Source organism: Esox lucius, chromosome 18, assembly GCF_011004845.1.
Source record: "Esox lucius isolate fEsoLuc1 chromosome 18, fEsoLuc1.pri, whole genome shotgun sequence".
Classification (NCBI taxonomy): Eukaryota; Metazoa; Chordata; class Actinopteri; order Esociformes; family Esocidae; genus Esox; species Esox lucius.
The window spans coordinates 19832491-19852515 of NC_047586.1; the positions used below are offsets into that span (position 1 = coordinate 19832491).

At 42.4% G+C, this 20025-nt stretch overlaps 1 protein-coding gene across 1 annotated transcript in view; it reads left to right on the forward strand.

Moving 5' to 3' along the window:
- LOC105007898 (uncharacterized protein PB18E9.04c-like) overlaps positions 1–20025 on the forward strand; it is a gene marked incomplete at its 3' end in the record, with an annotated part of 83816 nt that overhangs the window by 13861 nt on the left and 49930 nt on the right. The window contains exon 5 of the mRNA XM_034287848.1: positions 737–793. Within this exon, the coding sequence (XP_034143739.1) occupies positions 737–793 (57 nt within the window). The remainder of the gene's footprint in view (positions 1–736; positions 794–20025) is intronic.

Sequence of the window (20025 nt, forward strand, 5' to 3'; positions counted from 1 at the left end):
ACGTCACAGACTATATTAAAGTAAACTACAGGGTTAGGGTTATAGAGAATGAAGTGGATTTCCTGTAGATGTCACACACTATATTAGAGTAAACTACAGGGTTAGGGTTATAGAGAATGAAGTGGATTTCCTGTAGATGTCCCAGACTATATTAAAGAGAACTCTACAGGCGTTACAGAGTGAGTCAGTGGATGTGGATCTATTTTCTACTGTTCTGTCTCCCTTTAGACTCCCAGTTTACATGCATGCTAGTTACACAGATATCATCTGTAATCACTCTGGTATGTGTGGCTAGTCACCCTGATTCACCACGGAAGAAAATGTACCTTGTTTGTTCTCAATTACTAAAAATAAATAACAGCCTTGTCAACCACTTCCCCACCTTCTGAAAGTAACGTATTTAAAATATATTGTTGAACTTCTTTTATATGCCATGTGAGTTCATAGAAATTCATATTTAAGACAATGACATTGATGATCACCTTCAGGCATAAAAAAAAAAACTTGCATCACTATTATATGTGCAAAGTTAATGTATTACTTCTTTAATGTGCCATCTGAATACACATCACTACGGTACCCTGCATCAGTCTGGTCCAGAAAAAAAGACTCAAACATATTTTGTCTGCTGCTCTTGAGGGATAGGGTTGCAGATTGCAGTAGATCATGTCTGTACTGTTCTTTCACCATTATTCATTATAAAAAGTGGTCTCCTTGTTGTTTCTCTACTATCCAGGACATACAGCCTCTACTGCAGGGACAACAATGCCAGTCACCTCCACATCTTCTATTGGTAATATATTTTATACTAAATAAACAAACACAGAACTTTTAGTTTCACATCAGATGTTTGTTCCTGTGAGTGCTTTTGTTGACATTCAGAAAATAAAAAATACTAGTAATTGTAGATCTATATACACTACCATTCAAAAGTTAGGGGCCACTTAGAAATGTCCTTGTTTTCAAAAAAAGAAAAGCAAATTTATTCTTCATTACAATTACATCAAACTGATCAGAAATAAGGTGTAGACATTTTCATTCCCTAAAAGAATATTGTAGCTAGAAACGGCTGATTTGTAATGGAATATCTACATAGGGGTAAAGAGGCCCATTATTAGCAACCATCACTTCTGTGTTCCAATGACACGTTGTGTTTGCTAATCCAAGTTTATCATTTTAAAAGGCCAATTGATCATCCAAAATCATTGCAAATATAGTTGCATAGCAACAATGGATGTGGTCCTCCAATATGGTGCGTATAGGTAAAAGGTCTGGTGGGGTACACTAACAGAATGAGATTCTGGCTGATATACATTGTAGGCAAGTAGATGTCATTGTTCACATATTCTTTCTGACCACACTATATGGGGAGATGAATGAGGCAAAGGACAATAAGCATAGTGTCAGGCTTCGAGTGAAGGAAAGACAGCAGCGAAGCTTAACAATACTCTTGTGATGAGCAAGACAGCGACAAAGCTTAATTATGCTCTTTACCAAGAGAGACAATAACACACAAAGACATATATACTGCAGAGGGAACATATATACTGGGGAGAATGATGAGGAAGAGAATCAGGTGAGCTAAGACGAGACACAGGTGAAATGCATAAATGAGATGGGCGGTGGTGTCAGAAGGCCGGTGACGTCGAACGCTGGAGTCTGTCCGCTGCAGGGGGAGGAGAGGCAGCAGAGGGCGTAGTCGTCACACATAGAAGGAAACAGATATTTGTTTTTAAACAATGAAACAGAATAAAAACAACAGGAAATAGAATAAAGTAGAAACTGTATGAAAGACAAAGAATCTATAGATGAAATTAATAAAAACAACAGGACTAGAAATATACTACACACCATTTAAAAACAAACAGGGAATATTGTAGAGCTGCAACTTATAACTATTTTGATAATCGATTAATCGATTAATCTGATAGAAAGAAAATATCGGATCAGATCGGTCATCAATATTTGCTCCTTTTCTCACTCACGTCCATGTCACCTGCTCTCCCTGCCCTGTTGGCATCCTCATACCCTCTCTCTCACTCTTTCTTCACTCTGAACGCACCAGAGTGAACATGACAGAAAAATCAGTAAACAAGTTTCTTGCCATGATGTTCAGGAATGGATTACGAACCATTCCTGATCTGAATGGCAAAGATTATTATATAAATAAACAGTGACTCACCTCTTGTGCTACTGCATAATTATCTGACTGGTACATGATGGGGCGCTGAGTGACTCAGATTGACTTATACTATTTTATTTGAAAATCAAAAAAATAACAGAAGCACAACTGAACATTTTAACAGCACAAACAAGCGCAAACACCATGTACAATTAGCCTATTTTGACTAAATGTGGAGCATGTCGGTGGGCTGACTGACGTCATCACCAATAATTAAATATCTAATATAACAAATACCAAAGCAGCACAAACGAATCACAAACAAGACTATTTTGGTTGATTTTGGAGTATGTTGCGGGGCTGAGTGACCTCAGAATATCTATAAAATGATTGATGCACAAACGAAAATGTTAACAGCACAAAGCAGCACAAACGGAGCACAAACGATTGAGCCTATTTTGCCAAAGTTTTGTGTTGGGTGGGTGGCCAACCTCATGCAGGTTCCTAACGCCCTACCTGTTACAAAACATAGATCTGGGGAATTGCTAAAACATTGCTAATGATAGCTAGACAGTAGTTACAACTACTAAGCAAGTACGTTTTGGTGTAGTCAAATGAATCAGAGTCTGATTGACACTAGTTAAAACATGTAACACCTCAAACTAATTAATTAATGACAATTTAAAATGAGAGGGTATGTTCAAAATGAGGAGATCTGTAATTTTCACAGGCTTTTCCAATTTGCATGAATTTCATTGCAGCAACTCATAATGTGACTCGAGTGTGTATGACTGAATAGTGTGTAGGTGCCTGTATGCACTCCTGACAATGTCTGGGCATGCTCCTGATGAGACAGGGGATGGTGTCCTGGGGGATCTTCTCCTAGACCTGAATCAGGGCATCAGTGAGCTTCTGGAAAGTCTGTGGTGCTACTTGGCAGCGTCAGATGTACTGATACACAACGTACCAGAGGTTCACAATTGGATTCATGTCTGAGGCACGTGAGGGCCAGTCAATGCAATCAATACCTTCTTCATCCAGGTCACGTACTCATGTGTCATCCTGGAGGCGCTGGACTGCCTGTGCAACCTGAATGGGCTGCAGGTACCGCCTCATACTAACATTAGTGAAAAGGACACTGGCAAAACACAAAACTAGAGAAGAATTAGTCAGGAAGGATAAGAGAGAGTAATTGTCTGTAGCCACCACCACCAAAACCTTTCCCCTTTTTTAGGCTTTTGCCTCTCCAGTGCACCTGTTGTTGCTTTCATTTGCACCAAAACAGGTGACATTGTTTCACAATCGCTTATGCTTCCTAACTGGACAGATTGATATCCCTGAAGTTTAATTGACATATACTGTAATAATGTAAATATATTTTTTGAGCAGTGTAGTTGAAACTTGGGTAGACAAAAACAAATACAGTGAGGAGAACAAGTATTTGATACACTGACGATTTAGCAGGTTTTCCCATTTACAAAGCATGTAGAAGTCTGTCATTTTTATAATAGGTACAGTTCAACTGTGAGTGACGGAATCTAAAACAAAAATCCAGAAAATCACATTGTATGATTTTTAAGTAATTCATTTGCATTTTATTGCATGACCTGTAGTTCTTGACCAGGTTTGCACACACTGCAGCAGGTATTTTGGCCCACTCCTCCATACAGACCTTCTCCAGATCCTTCAGGTTTCGGGCTGTCGCTGGGCAATACAGACTTTCAGCTCCCTCCAAAGATTTTCTATTGGCTTCAGGTCTAGAGACTGGCTAGGACCTTGAGATGCTTCTTACGGAGCCACTCCTTAGTTGCCCTTGTTGTGTGTTTCGGGTCGTTGTCATGCTGGAAGACCCAGCCACGACCCATATTCAATGCTCTTACTGAGGATCTCGCGATAGATGGCCCCATCCATTCTCCCCTCAATACGGTGCAGTCGTCCTGTCCAGTTTGCAGAAAAGCATCCCCAAAAAATTATGTTTCCACCTCCATGCTTAACGGTTGGGGGATGGTGTTCTTCGGGTTGTACTCATCCTTCTTCTTCCTCAAATACGGCGAGTGGAGTTTAGACCAAAAAGCTCTATTTTTGTCTCATCAGACCACATGACCTAGTCCCATTCCTACTCTGGATCATCCAGATGGTCATTGGCAAACTTCAGACGGGCCTGGACATGCGCTGGCTTAAGCAGGGGAGACCTTGTGTGCGCTGCAGGATTTTAATCCATGACGGCGTAGTGTGTTACTAATGGTTTTCTTTGAGACTGTGGTCCCAGCTCTCTTCAGGTCATTGACCAGGTCCTGCCGTGTAGTTCTAGGCTGATCCCTCACCTTCCTCATGATCATTGATGCACCACGAGGTGAGATATTGCATGGAGCCCCAGACCGAGGGAGATTGACCGTCAACTTGAACTTCTTCCATTTTCTAATAATTGCGCCAACAGTTGTTGCCTTCTCACCAAGCTGCTTGCCTATTGTCCTGTAGCCCATCCCAGCCTTGTGCAGGTCTACAATTTTAACCCTGATGTCCTTACACAGCTCTCTGGTCTAGGCCATTGTGGAGAGGTTGGAGTCCATTTGATTGAGTGTGTGGACAGGTGTCTTTTATACAGGTAACGAGTTCAAATAGGTGCAATTAATACAGGTAATGAGTGGAGAACAGGAAGGCTTCTTAAAGAAAAACTAACAGAGCCGGATTTCTTACTGGTTGGTAGGTGATCAAATACATATGTCATGCAATAAAATGCAAATTAATTATTTAAAAATCATACACTGTGATCTTCTGGATTTTTGTTTTAGATTCCGTCTCTCACAGCTGAAGTATACCTATGATAAAAATGACAGACCTCTACATGCTTTGTAATTAGGAAAACCTGCAAAATCGGCAGTGTATCAAATACTTGTTCTCCCCACTGAATTATTGTGTCAAGGTTTAGATCTGGGAAAGGTTATAAAAAGTTCCCAGGAGCGCAGTTGGCTCCATCCTTGTGAAACAGAAGATTTCATCTCAGGGTACTGTGTATGCATCAACCATGAGAAGAACACTGAAGAATATGACATTAATTGGATGGTTGCTAGGAAAAAGCATCTGCTGTCAAAAGAACCAAGCTGCCCATGTAAACTTTGTTAGAGAATTCCTGAAGAGTTCTAGAAGTCCATTCTCTGGATGTATGATTTCAAAAGGTACATTTTTGGTCAAAATGTAACCCTCTATGTTTGGCAAAAACACTAAAAACTCTGCAGACCATCAAAAGAACAGCAACTGTCTGGTCACTTTTTGGTAAGCACACTCCATTTTGTGCACCAATGAATCCAATTGCCATTCTAACCAAGCTTAGATGGGCGATCCTGCCAGAAGGATCACCTGTCTGCAGAATTCCATCAATCTGGTCTTTTAGGGTAGACTGGCTAGACAAAAGACACTCCTGATATGACTTAAATGCATATAATATGCCCCCACAAGGACTGAGATCATGAGGAAGAAGATTGTCTGGTTAGACAAATGTGGCCTGAATGCCAAACTGTACAACTGGCAAAAATAAGGTTGCACATACCCCCTAGCTAATACATCTCTATTGTAAAGCATGGTGTTGTCAGTGTCATGTTATGGGAATGCATCTCAACAGCAGGGACTGGTAGACTGGTAGATTCAGGGAAGGATGAAGCGATCCAGATTGCATAGGACCTCCGACTGGTGTGAAGAATCATCTTTGAGGAAAACAATGACCCAAAGCACAAGAGCAAGACAAAGCCCAGACATGACCTACCTTGAACATCTGTTGAGGGGACCTGCAGATCACTGTTCACTGATGCTCCACCTCTTTACTGACAGAGCATGAGAAAATAGACATGGAACAACGGGAGAAACCACCAAAACCAAGTTGTACAAATCTGGTAGAGGCAGACAAAGGTGCTTCTACAAATTCTTGAATAGTGTCTGAATACATATGTGCATGTGTACCTTCTGTCTTCCTTCTAGAGACTGAAGTGAATAATGATTTAGGAGATTGCAGAAGAGAATGCAAACACAGAGTCAGTGGGTGTGGATCTATTCTATACTTTTCTGTCTCCTTTAGTCTTACAAGTTACCTGGTCTTAGATGCTTATATGAATGTTTTTTAGGCAGCAGGTGACTAAGTGGTTAGACCATCTGACCAGCAACCAAAAGGTTCCTAAATTAAGGTGGAACATCTAGTCCCAAACTATTGCTTTAACAATAAATATGTTTTGGTAAACAACAACACTAATCATTTGGGTATATGAGGCTTGCCACTAATTAAAATATGTTTCTATCCAGATAGTACAGCCTCTACTTCAGGACCAGTCTCATCAGCCACCACCCCATCTTCACCTGGTAATGGATTTTATAACATTTCTTTTTGAAAAAGTGTAGATTTAACAAGAATTTGAGTAGTGAAAGTATCATATTTTTTTAGACACTTCTCGTCAAATAACTGTGTGTCCTGTCAAGACAACCACCCAGCAGCAGTTAAAAACTGGTATGTAATAACAGTCCCAAACATAATTACATTCAACTCCAGATCCCTCCAAAAGTGTTCTTCCAAAATTACAAGTTCAACAATTTCAACAGAAACCTAAAATTAGTGTTGTTGTTAGACAACTTGAGGTAGTCAGACCTGCGTTTGAAATCAGTCTTTAAAGGCTGAACAAAATCTTGTCAACCTGTCTTTTCTTTCAAAACGTATAGTTTGTTATCCACTCTAGGGAATTATCTAGTAGGGTTGTAAATAATAATTATAAAAATAATATTTTGAGTTTTTCAGAAAAATATAATACTATTCCAGAAGTTTTGGGTCTGAAAAAAGATTGTGTTCAAATAAAACCATACCTCTTATGTTTTGCGCAAAATATGTTTGTGTTGTTTATTTTCTCCTTTTACTTTTGCTCAATTTCAGTGGAGACAATACTTTTTGATTTGATTTTAGAGAAAGTACAGATTGTCTAGGCACCAGATCTTAGAGGAAAATTGTAATACTGAAATATGAGTAGTTAATCATTGGGCGTCATTTGAGGAACATTCCTTGGGCAGCACTAATGTCTGTTTAATTACATTTGAGTAAACAAGGATGCACCACCCTCAGGTCCTCCTTCACCACAGAACATCCCTGTTGTTGTGGGAGTGTCTGTGAGAGTGTTTGTGGCAGTTTCCATGTCTGTCATTGTCACTGTCATCATTTTACGCTGGAGAACCAGTAAGTATTGATGTTGTTCATTTTTCTTTTTGTTTAATAAAATGCATCACTAGCTCAGTAATACACATGGAAACAGGTCCTCTGATGTTTTTTTTTTAAATTGCTTCCTTCAGAGATTCAAATGGCAGCAGATGTCAGCCTTGTGAGTAACACAGACCTTGTATTGTGTCTTCAAGTATTATTAAACTATTGTTGTACATAATTAACTAAAGGTCCCACTATATAAAGTCATTCATTACTATCGTTACTAATTTATATGATTTTAATGCAATAAATCACTGCACCCCACAAGACAATGAAGACAGGGTCAGTTCATCAATATGTTACAGTATTTGATCAAATGAAACATGTTTTAACCCATATTGTTGTTAAAATGAGACTAACATTATGTAATTATTCACTTGTAGAGTCAACCTGTTGGCAGTATCACCTATGACTCCATCAACCACATAGACCATAATCCCCTCCAGAGAGTTGTCGTTAGTGAAACTAATGTACATACTGTTGTGTCTTCTTCCTATAGGACTTTCAAAACATTTCCTTTGTGATTGTGTGTGTGTGTGTGTGTGTGTGTAGGCCCATGGTGAGAATGCAGTGAACTACGCCTCAGTTATGACCTCTACTGAAAGAGGAAGAGAGACAGAGAACCCTGCTGACCCCAACTCCTTTTATTCTACTATCAATGAACCTCAGGGGAGTTAAGCCATACAAACGTCAGTCATTCATTTAAATACACCATAGTTTCAGTACCCAGAAGTACTTTTTGTATGTGTGCTGGCCAGCTACTCAATACGGTTCTGGTAAGAGAAGTTTTTATATAATACATTAAGATATATGTTAAATCAGATTTCCTGGGCACAACAATGTGTGTCCTACAGGTACACATTACACTTTTCTATTCCAAAATAAAATAACCCAGTTCTCTAAAAGAATAGGCATACAAAGTAAGTATTGTTAAGTATTTTATTGAATCGAATGCAGGTATGTTGTAGTGTTTTTAACATGATGAAGAAAAACAACAACATTGTTCATGATTGCTTATATACTTTAGTTGAATTATTAGGTTTGTGATAATAAATGTTTTTTTTTATTTTTATAAATGGCCTCCACAAAACCCCATCTCTCTCAGAACAGTAAAGCAGTGTTTTGTAAAATTCAACTTTCTAAAGTGTCTAGTGACAAAAACATTTCACTGTAGCTCTGTATAATGAAATAAAACCTCATACTCAAAAGCAGTTGAAATACTGCATTTAAATGACAGTATCTCACAAAATTGAGTACACCCCTCACATTTTTAAAAATATTTGATTATATCTTTTCATGTGACAACACTGAAGAAATGACACTGCTACAATATCAAGTAGTGAGCGTAGAGCTTCTATAACAGTGTAAATTTGCTGTCCCCTCAAAATAACTCCAAGTACACAGGGAGGTTATGGTTAGTGATGGGTCACAGAGTCCAGTAGTACACAGGGAGGTTATGGTTAGTGATGGGTCACAGAATCCAGTAGTACACAGGGAGGTTATGGTTAGTGATGGGTCACAGAGTCCAGTAGTACACAGGGAGGTTATGGTTAGTGATGGGTCACAGAATCCAGTAGTACACAGGGAGGTTATGGTTTGTAATGGGTCACAGAGTCCAGTAGTCCAGAGCGAGGTTATAAATAAATACAAACTGCGCTTCTTGTCCTCTGCTGCTTTCTAGTGGCCGTTTGGTGTACTTACAGGCCAGGGGCTGCAGAACATTTTGCCTTTCCAACACATTCATTTTTGCCGGACCACACAAACAGAGACGGCTATGTCTCTTACTAAGTGGGTGAGTGGGTGAGTGAGTGAGTGACGGACTGACTGAGTGAGCGAGTGAGTACCCCTTGTTAAATAGCGTAGTGGTTAGAGAAGCAGACTTGTGAACTATAGGTCACAAGTTTGTGTCTCCTCGCAGGCGAAGCGAAGAACGCATTGTGAATTATTCCGTATTGGCGGAAACTTCGCTGGCTAAAACCGAAACCTGAAACTGTTTACGGTTATATTGCGACTGTTTCTGGCATGGAATAGTTCATCTTCAGTCTCGCTAGCAATTGCTCTATTCTTATGATTATTCCTAGGATGTTAGTAGATACTAGTAAGCCACATTACTGGCTAATAAGCTGTTAAAACGTCCAGTGGCAATAGCAATACAGTTCATAGATGCTACTTGTGTTTGAGGTAAACTTAATAAGAAATGTTAGTCCGTTTTACACAATCCTCAATAGAGTCTAGCTACTGCTAAAATATGTAATGCCGTCGTGTAGTGGTTAAAGACAGTGCCTCTCCTGTGGAAGACCTAAGTTTGAATCTATTGAGAGTAACAACATTTATTAGTTATTTCTGTTAGATTCCACGATTCTCTCATCCTTTCACTTGATGAAAAATGTCATTATCGTCAGCTTTATTGATAGTTATTATATAAATTTAATTCATGAATGAAAGAAAATGTACATTGTTTTGGCATGAAAGAACAAAATACGTTCTTATGCCATGAAATGAAATAGCTTTGGCAGACTTGCTAGCAATTGCTAAATTCTTATGACTATTCCAGTAAGTTAGTAGATACCAGTAAAGCTTATTACTGGCTAACACGCTGTTAAATCAGCCAGTGTCAAACGCAGTACATAGCCGCTATTTGTGGTGGAGGTAAAATTAGTAAGGAATGTTTTTTTAACTGTATTAATGTAATTCACGAATGACCAATTAACTATTGAAATGGCCAATGGCAAAAGAGGATTTGTTCAGACAAGAGGCTATACTGACTATCAGCAAATGTACAGCTCTGTGGTGGTTAACGACACAGCCTTTCACGTGGGCGACCCTGGTTCGAATGTCGAGGTAGCAAACCTTTCTATTGCGGGCGTGCTGAACTAGGCTTGCCTGGTTTCTTGTTTAAATAGTGCCTTTGAAGTCTGTTTTAATGTGTTGTTATTGTAGCTGAATAATATTTAAACCCTTGTATCTATTGGACATTTATTTTAATATTGTTTAAGATAAAAAAAAATGGGCTCTTTAAGGATTTATGGGTGAAATTATTATTATTACACTAGTTGGAAGTTCTTCATTTCAGTATAGTGATATTTCTAATGCAGGAAAATATATACATTATAATATTAAAAATAAATCTTGAATATACAGGTTAATGTTTTTTCTTTCTTTTCTGTTGTACATAAAGAGAATTCATGTGTATTTTTATTAATGAAACATTTAGTATAGGAGATATAGGAGAGTATCTATGGAATCCTCTAATTCTTATAGGTAGTGCTAAAAGCTAGCCTGTCACTGCAGACCCCCCTATGTACACAGGTAAGGACAGTCACGTCCTGAACCATTCCCTAGCCCCTATGCAGCTGGAGACCAGAGAGGAGGATGTAGTTACTTCGTAGGGATTAGTTAGCCTTACAACCACTGCCTCTGGTGGGCTTATATGGCGGTTATTTTTTGCTCGAGGAAGCCTCAGAGAAACTCCCTCTTGAATGTTTCATGTCCCTGAACCCACCTGAGGAGACAGGAACCACCCAGGTAGGCAGACTGAGGACTCTTCAAGGTGTAGTAGGAGTGCTTTTTCCCTCCATGTCACACCGATTAAAAAAGCTTTGACAGACCTTGTCGTTTCCGACCTCCAGTCTTTACTAGTAGGTCTACGGGCTGAATGTATGAATGGACAGTCAGTCAAGAGATTCCTCCATACTTGTATTGAACTATATTGGTGCAGAGTCGAGCTGCATCACTGCTTGTCTTACATACTGGGTGTTAATGAGACTAGTATGGGTTACTGCATACATGGAGTGTGTCTGAAAACAGGTGGGAGGATCAACACAAGCAGGTGAATGAAAAACCAAGTGGCTGGTTGGTTGCCATGGAAGAATGTTTTTGCATTTATGGTTTCTGTTCCATTGTAGTTGTATTTTAGCTAGGCCTAACCCTTTTTCAAACTTCAACTTTCTAAGCAGTCATGCTAATTATCCTAACCTGTGTTAATTCTCCTAAACTGCTACTCTAATTCTCTTAACATGCTAAACCGGCTTAGTTGAAATGCTAAAAGTAGGTTCCCATACATCCCTTTATGTTGAACGGTCTTACGTGACAACCAATTTGACCAGTTAGCTGCTAGGTTTCCATACACCCACTCATGTATGTCCTCCCAGTTGTTCCTCAACGCCCACTTTCAGACACACGTTTCTCAAATCAGACCTAGTAGTATGTTGTAATTAAATATTTCTCGGGTAACTGAACATAATGTTTGTGACCAGAAACACTAAGAGTGTGAAAACATTATTCAGCCTTAACATAATGGGTCTGGGAGTAGTGAGGTTGTTATTGTTCTGGATCTCTTTGGGCCCCTCCACAGGTCCTGCCCAGGAGATGCAATGTGTACAGTAACGGTCCAAGATCCTGCAAAGGGCCTCTGCTCATGAGGAACAAGATGACAATGCATGAAAATACATTTCCCATAACGTGAACTTCAAATAGCCTAATATCTGATATAGAATCTAACAAAAACAACAATTATTTTTCTAAACGTATCAAGTAGCCCAACAAGCAGTCATAAATATTCCGCATTGCAAGAGATGGAGACACCGACATGTCGAAAAAACATAAAGAACCTATAGGTCGTGAAAGTGAGTATCTGTAAATAAATTGGCATATTGTAGTGAGATGATTTTCCCCCTGTGTTTCAGGTGACATTCCTCAACCAGCTTTTCAAAATTGCATGGTATTTCTCCAGTTTAACCGCTAGGATGTGGATACGCATTGGTTGAAATTTGCGTAGAGATATGCACACTTTTCCGTCAATTTCAACATTGATAAATGTCAACCTTTGTGTCAAAACTGGCGTACTCATGGTTTACGCACATATTTGTGTTTACGCACGATTGATACATCAGAATCAGCTTTATTCGCCAGGTATGTGTACACATATGAGAAATTTGACTCTGGATTATACAGGCTCATGATGTGCTTACTCATCAAAAAAATATTTAAAAAAAATTTGACACTCAACAAGAGTCACCGACTGCAATATACAGTACACATAAATACACATAATAAACCAAAACAATTACATAGTAAGACTGATGAGACAATAGTGCAATGAGCAAGGTATAAAGGTGCTGGAAATAAATATTTTTGTACCGGTATTATTATTTACATAATGACGGTGGATGTGATTATGTGTGTATATATATATATACACTCACCTAAAGGATTATTAGGAACACCTGTTCAATTTCTCATGAATGCAATTATCTAATCAACCAATCACATGGCAGTTGCTTCAATGCATTTAGGGGTGTGGTCCTGGTCAAGACAATCTCCTGAACTCCAAACTGAATGTCAGAGTGGGAAAGAAAGGTGATCAACCTCAAGGTTGTGCGTGTTGTGGCTTCATAAATGCTTTGCTGCATACCAAAGTTGCTCTTCTATCAGCTTGAATCAGTCGGCCCATTCTCCTCTGACCTCTACCATCAACAAGGCATTTTCGCCCACAGGACTGCCGCATACTGGATGTTTTTCACTTTTCACACCATTCTTTGTAAACCCTAGAAATGGTTGTGCGTGAAAATCCCAGTAACTGAGCAGATTGTGAAATACTCAGACCGGCCCGTCTGGCACCAACAACCATGCCACGCTCAAAATTGCTTAAATCACCTTTCTTTCCCATTCTGACAAAAAAAAAGTAGCAGACAGGCGGATTTTAGGGTCAGAGTTACTGGGTTGTTATACAAGGATTGTGCCTGGCACTAATTGTCTGAAGTTGACTGTTCATCAGTGATGGCCTGTGGGTAGAAACTGTTCCTGTGTCTGTTCTTTTGGTGTACAGTGCTTTGTAGTGCATAACAGAGGGGAGGGGCTGGGACAGGTTGTATACATGAGGCCCCTGGTCCTGGGTGTGTTGGAGGACCTTTATCTTCTCTGTACTGGTAATGGTTTGTCTTAGAGCTGCTGTTCTCTCTGCCAGCCTTTAATGGAATAACACAGAGTCAATGAGTCACTGCTGCATTAATATGTCCATGTTCAACTGATGTAACATGATTAGCTGTGCTTTTCAGTCAGCTTGGCACATTCATTCTATATAAGATGCAGGGTGACAAATTGTAAGATCAAGTCAAGGACATAAACAGCATGCAGTAGTCTAGTGTAAGATATTTTATTGGCCTATATGTGAACAATATTAAAAATTGTTCACTGAAAAGGGGATTTATTTTGGGGGTGTGTCCCAACAGAAACATTATGGTACAGTTGTGTAGTTTGACCAGACCTGATCTGACTAGCCATGTGTCTCGGAGACTAATGGTCTTTTGCAGGGGGATCTGGATCTGATCATGAGGACATCAGGGTCATGCTACAGGATACAGCAGTGACAGTCTTCTCTCCACACAGGGGAAGCAGCTGGGTTGGCCTTTACCTTTCCACTGCAGGAAGGTATGACCTTGCTTCATCACAGCAACTCCTCAGCCGGTTCAAGAGTAAATGTGTCCTCAGAAGCATATCTTGCCAACCGGTTCTGTTTCTTATCAAACTGCTCACCCAGTAACCAGAACGTCTTTAGAGGAGAGAGCATTCTGCAGCAATCAAAATGGATCTTGCAGGTATATGACCTAACACAAGATCACAAGCTGTCCCGTCTGATGTCCTTTTCATCCACCCTGAACTGTACTGAACTGTTTCACACCAGACTGTAGGACCCCCAGGACTTATGGTGAACAGCAACCAGGATTTTGACTCCTGGACCTATCTTTTTGGGAAGGGGAGGCTAAACACAGGCAGTAACCTCTACCAATAAAGAACCATTAGTTGTTATTTTACCATACCATCATCTTCCGCTTATCCGGGGCCGGGTCGCGGGGGCAGCAGTCTAAGCAGGGATGCCCAGACTTCCCTCTCCCCAGACACTTCCTCCAGCTCTTCCGGGGGGACACCGAGGCGTTCCCAGGCCAGCCGGGAGACATAGTCCCTCCAGCGTGTCCTAGGTCTTCCTCGGGGTCTCCTCCCGGTGGAACGGGACCGGAACACCTTCCCAGGAAGGCGTTCCGGAGGCATCCGAAACAGATGCCCAAGCCACCTCAGCTGACCCCTCTCGATGTGGAGGAGCAGCGGCTCTACTCTGAGCTCCTCCCGGGTGACTGAGCTTCTCACCCTATCTTTAAGGGATCGCCCAGCCACCCTGCGGAGAAAGCTCATTTCGGCCGCCTGTATCCGGGATCTTGTCCTTTCGGTCATGAATAGTTGTTATTTTGTTAAGCTTAATTGTTTGGTAATGTGACAAGAGTGCTACACTCTTCATGGCTTGAATTTATGGATAACAGCTGCTTTTAGAGTTCCCAGGACATCATGGGTCTTTGGACCAGACCCAACTTGTTTTACGAGCGAAAGAGAGTCCGGGAGAGCTGAAGGGTTCACACAGATTTAACTGAGAAGAAGGAAGAGGGTTACATCAGAACTAGATTGGTTAATCAATATTCTATATCTAGGGGTTGCACGGTCAAACAAGGGCTTGGGTAAAGTAGAGGATTCCACTTCTCTTTAACTTGTTATATGTCACCACCTAGTGGTGAAACTCATGGGGACGTCTGTATGAATAAATTGTAATCGTTTTGGTTCCTTGTGAACTATAACACTTGTAGCTACAGCTTTTACTACTGCCTTCTGAGATGGTGACAAATTGATTGATAGGGACAAAACAAATGTATTGATATAATCACTTTTGCCCTATTCATGTGTTTGCAAATTACAGTGGAAATTACTAAACAGTGCAACTTACTAGGTTGTAAAAAAACTGGTAATTCAGTTTTACCATTAAGCGTGGAAGTGTAGACGTTCAGTAAAATACACACAGAGAGAGACACAATGAGTTGTACATATTGCAGTGGTTTTACTTTATTTAAAAAGTATAAGTATAAATACATTTAAATTGATTTCTCAATGCTGACTTTATTCCCTATGGCCAGAAAAAAAAAAAAAAAACACTCATCAGCCTCTCTTAAACAGCTTAATTTCATGCAAAAACACATTGTGAGCTTCCTAAGAAATTTGCAATACTGTTCTACAGAACACTCTGCAATAATCAATACTGTAAAACATTTCTAGACCTGTCTTCAACATTAAAGCTACAGACAGTTGAATGTCTTGGTCCAGAACAGGGAGAGTAGTGAGAAACAAGGATCATCCCTCCTGGACCTGATGATCAATACCAGAGATGTCTTCTATATGTAGAACAACACAACAACAGACATAAGAACACGTCTCTCAATTAACTCTAAAAGTGACTGTAAAGATGGAATAGTTCATTCGGATTAAAACATTCAGGATCATTATGTATATGAACAGACAATATAAATGATCAGGTTATAATTCAATTAATCGAACTGAAGGACAAGAAATAACAGAACAATTAGTTTGATTCTCCAGTTGGCCCATATCCATAATATTTAGGTCTATCCACTTCTAGTCCTTTAAGATCTGTGAACTCTGATGATATGAGAGTTGGAGGGAAGAGCAAGGAAGTAGGAACCTAAATGGAACTGTACCAATGTCAGAGATTCTCACCTGTTTGTGTTCTCAGAGGCTTGGGTGGGCTTTTCCTCATTGTGTAAATAGTTATTATGGAAGCCATGATGGTCAGTGCTACAAACTGCATGATGCGACTGATGGGTAACTCAGTATAACTGTTACCTGGACAATGAGACAGACAGTGTGTGATTTGGATCATTGGGATTGATTTATAAGCTTTGAAAAATGAAGATTTCACCCAAAACACCCACTAGATGATGATGAAGAGCAATATCCATCAGCCAAATCCCTCTACAACTTCACCTTCACCTGATCACCAAATACTGTAGCTTTACATTCCCACACATGGATTGTTTTGACTGTTTAGATCTTCCATAACATGTTAAAGTTTCTATAACATGTTAAACATGGACCAGTGATATTTGGCATCAGACAAGCAGAAATTCCACTGGAAGAAAAATATGTTTGATCTGCACTACAGAAAAACATTTTTAACACAGAAGCTAGTTGCATGTAGAAGATGGGGAAGTGTATGGCAAGGATGGTCCTGCAGTAGGAGCTGTACTTCCTGAATAGTAAATGAAAACAAACAGGGTGGCCACTTTTTATTTGTGAAAAAGGGTGACCAGCCTCACATACCAGAGAGACTACTGCTAATATCTGTTCTATGAACATTCATGTTAACTTGTGGGATCAGGTAACTGGTGAGGATAAAGGGAGACAATATAGAATAAAGAACTGTACAGAATAAATCCACATCCCTGACTCACTTAATGCTGTTTGTAAAGTTTTCTCTACTGTAATCTTCTGTATCTGATTGAAACTTTAGAACCGTCAAAGTCAACTCTCTACCTCAAAGCCAGTTCCAAAGAAATGTTTCATTGCAACCTTCTAATCAGGGTCTTATTTAGACCTGGGACACCAGGTGAGTGTAATTAATGATGAGGTAAAACAAGGAAAATAGCAGGATCCAGACCTCATAGGGTAGGATTAGAGTACTGCTGCTCTAGAGCATATTATTAACTAAAATATAGGGACGTGGCAGTTCTTGGCCAAAATTCTTCTACACATTCAGGTGTTAGGTATATATCCAGATGGCACATGGAAGATGTACTATATCTTTACAAATCATACAATGATTACCTGGGACCATGAAGTTGAAATCAAATGAGATCTTCTTCTTTTCATTAATATTCAGCTGACATGTCCACTTCCTGTTGTTGTCCTCCTTCTGGAGTGTCACAGTCAGAGTGATGTCACAGTCAGATGTTTGTGTGACCTGGAGTCGTTCTTCAGCTTATTACCTGCCTCATCCACCCAGAGGAGACTATCATGTTCTGTTATACCTTGGTGACATTTTCCAGGTCCATCAGATGTGTACCGAAAGCACCTTAATGTTACTGGTCTATCAGGCTTTATATCTGTTACTGGTGTTGACAAGGAGTCTGAGAGAGAAAACATACATGAAGGAAATTATTCATTATATTAATGTATTGGTCACACTTAATATGACTACAAACTACACAATGCCCAGTGAAATATAAGCTCCCATTTAAACACTAATACTCACTGGTTAGAACAGACAGATGAACAGGAGCATCATATCCATATTGGGGTCCACCCTCTGTAAGGAATTGTTGACAGGTGTTCCAGCATCCTCAGCTCTGACATCACTGACATGTAGAGAACAATCAGACCTCACTTTCAGTCTGTCTGCTCTCTGTGAGTTAGTTTTAATCTTCCCATGTCCAACCTCTTCAATAACTCTCTCTAATCCAGTTCTGTGATAGTTCCATACAGTTGAGGAGCAGTCTTGATTAACCACATTGGTACATGACAGACTTACATTATCTCCCACTCTGGTGAACAGAGAACGAATGTCTCCACTGACACCTGACAAAAATGATATAAAATGATTGTTAAAAAGTATGATACACATACTGTATATTTGGTTTACTGTTACACTGCTGTGTGAAGACAAATGTACTAATGAGGAAGGAACATTTAAAGTGTATTGTTTCAGATTGTCTGTGATATGCAAATTATGATTGAATAAATATTTTCTGTCTCTCAGTCGTCTCACCTGATTGCAGATACAATAGAGTCACAAGCAGTCTGACAAAACAATGGTGTTCCTCAGCCATAGCTCTTTCTCTCTACTCTGTCAGGGGTTTCAATAATATACATTTCTCAGATGCTGTAGGGGTGAGTACCATCGCTCCTCACCACTACAGAATCACTTCCTCAAAATGATCACATATTTTTCTCTAGTTAAAAACATTGTTAAACTAAATGATCATAATGATGTCAAACTGTGAACTTTACCACTATGTTACAAAGCATCCATCCATCCATCCATCTTCTTCCGCTTATCCGGGGCCGGGTCGCGGGGGCAGCAGTCTAAGCAGGGATGCCCAGACTTCCCTCTCCCCAGACACTTCCTCCAGCTCTTCCGGGGGGACACCGAGGCGTTCCCCGGCCAGCCGGGAGACATAGTCCCTCCAGCGTGTCCTAGGTCTTCCCCGGGGTCTCCTCCCGGTGGGACGGGACCGGAACACCTTCCCAGGAAGGCGTTTCAGAGGCATCCGAAACAGATGCCCAAGCCACCTCAGCTGACCCCTCTCGATGTGGAGGAGCAGCGGCTCTACTCTGAGCTCCTCCTGGGTGACCGAGCTTCTCACCCTATCTCTAAGGGATCGCCCGGCCACCCTGCAAAGAAAACTCATTTCGGCTGCCTGTATCCGGGATCTTGTCCTTTCGGTCATGACCCAAAGCTCATGACCATAGGTGAGAGTAGGAACGTAGATTGACTGGTAAATCGAGAGCTTCGCCTTGCGGCTCAGCTCTTTGTTCACCACGACAGACCGATACATCGACCGCATTACTGCAGAAGCTGCACCGATCCGTCTGTCAATCTCCCGTTCCATCCTTCCCTCACTCGTGAACAAGACCCCTAGATACTTAAACTCCTCCACTTGAGGCAGGCACTCTCCACCAACCTGAAGTGGGCAAGCCACCCTTTTCCGACTGAGGACCATGGCCTCGGATTTGGAGGTTCTGATTTTCTTCCCCACCGCTTCACACTCGGCTGCAAACCGTCCCAGTGCATGCTGAAGGTACTGGTTAGAAGGGGCCAACACGACAACATCATCTGCAAAGAGCAGAGACGAAATTGTCTCTGCTTGGGAGCCGCAGCCGGCTCCTCCGCCGGCTCTTCCGCAGGCTCCTGACCCTCCGCCGGCTCCCCCGTCTCCTATTCCTCCGCCAGCGCCCCCCGCTGCCTGGGAGCCGCAGCCAGCGCCGCCAGCGCCCCCTGCTGCCCGGGAGCCGCAGCCAGCGCCCCCCGCTGCCTGGGAGCCGCAGCCAGCGCCACCAGCACCCCCTGCTGCTTGGGAGCCGCAGCCAGCGCCCCCCGCTGCCTGGGAGCCGCAGCCAGCGCCACCAGCGCCCCCTGCTGCCCGGGAGCCGCAACCAGCGCCCCCCGCTGCCCTGTGGCCGCAGCCGCCAGCGCCCCCCGCTGCCCAGTGGCCACAGCCGCCAGCGCCCCCCGCTGCCCACTGGCCGCTGCCGCCCGGGGCCGCAGATGACTGGCCGCCGCCGCCCGGGGCCGCGGATGACTGGCTGCCGCCGCCTGAGCCAGCGGTTGACTGGCCGCCCGAGGCCGCGGATGACTGGCCGCCGCCGCCCGAGGCCGCGGATGACTGGCCGCCGCCGCCCGAGCCCGCGGTTGACTGGCCGCCTTGTCCCGCAGCGCCTTCACCTGCCCAGGAGCCCCCGCATCGTCCCACGGCGCCCTCGCCTGTCCCAGCCTCAGCGGCGCCCTCGCCTGTCCCGGCCTCAGCGGCGCCCTCGCCTGTCCCGGCCTCAGCGGCGCCCTCGCCTGTCCCGGCCTCAGCGGCGCCCTCGCCTGTCCCGGCTCCCCCGTTTCCTGCTCCCCCGCCGGCCGTCAACCCTCCGCCGGCTCCCTCGGCTCCTGTTCCTCCGCCGGCTGCCGACCTGCTGCCGGCTCCTATTCCCCCGCCGGCTCCCCCGTCTCCTATTCCTCTGCCGGCTCCTGTTCCTCCACCGGCTCCCCTGTCTCCTATTCCTCCGCCGGCTCCCCCGGCTCCTACTCCTCCGCCGGCTCTCCCGCCGGCTCCGGACCCTCCACCGGCTC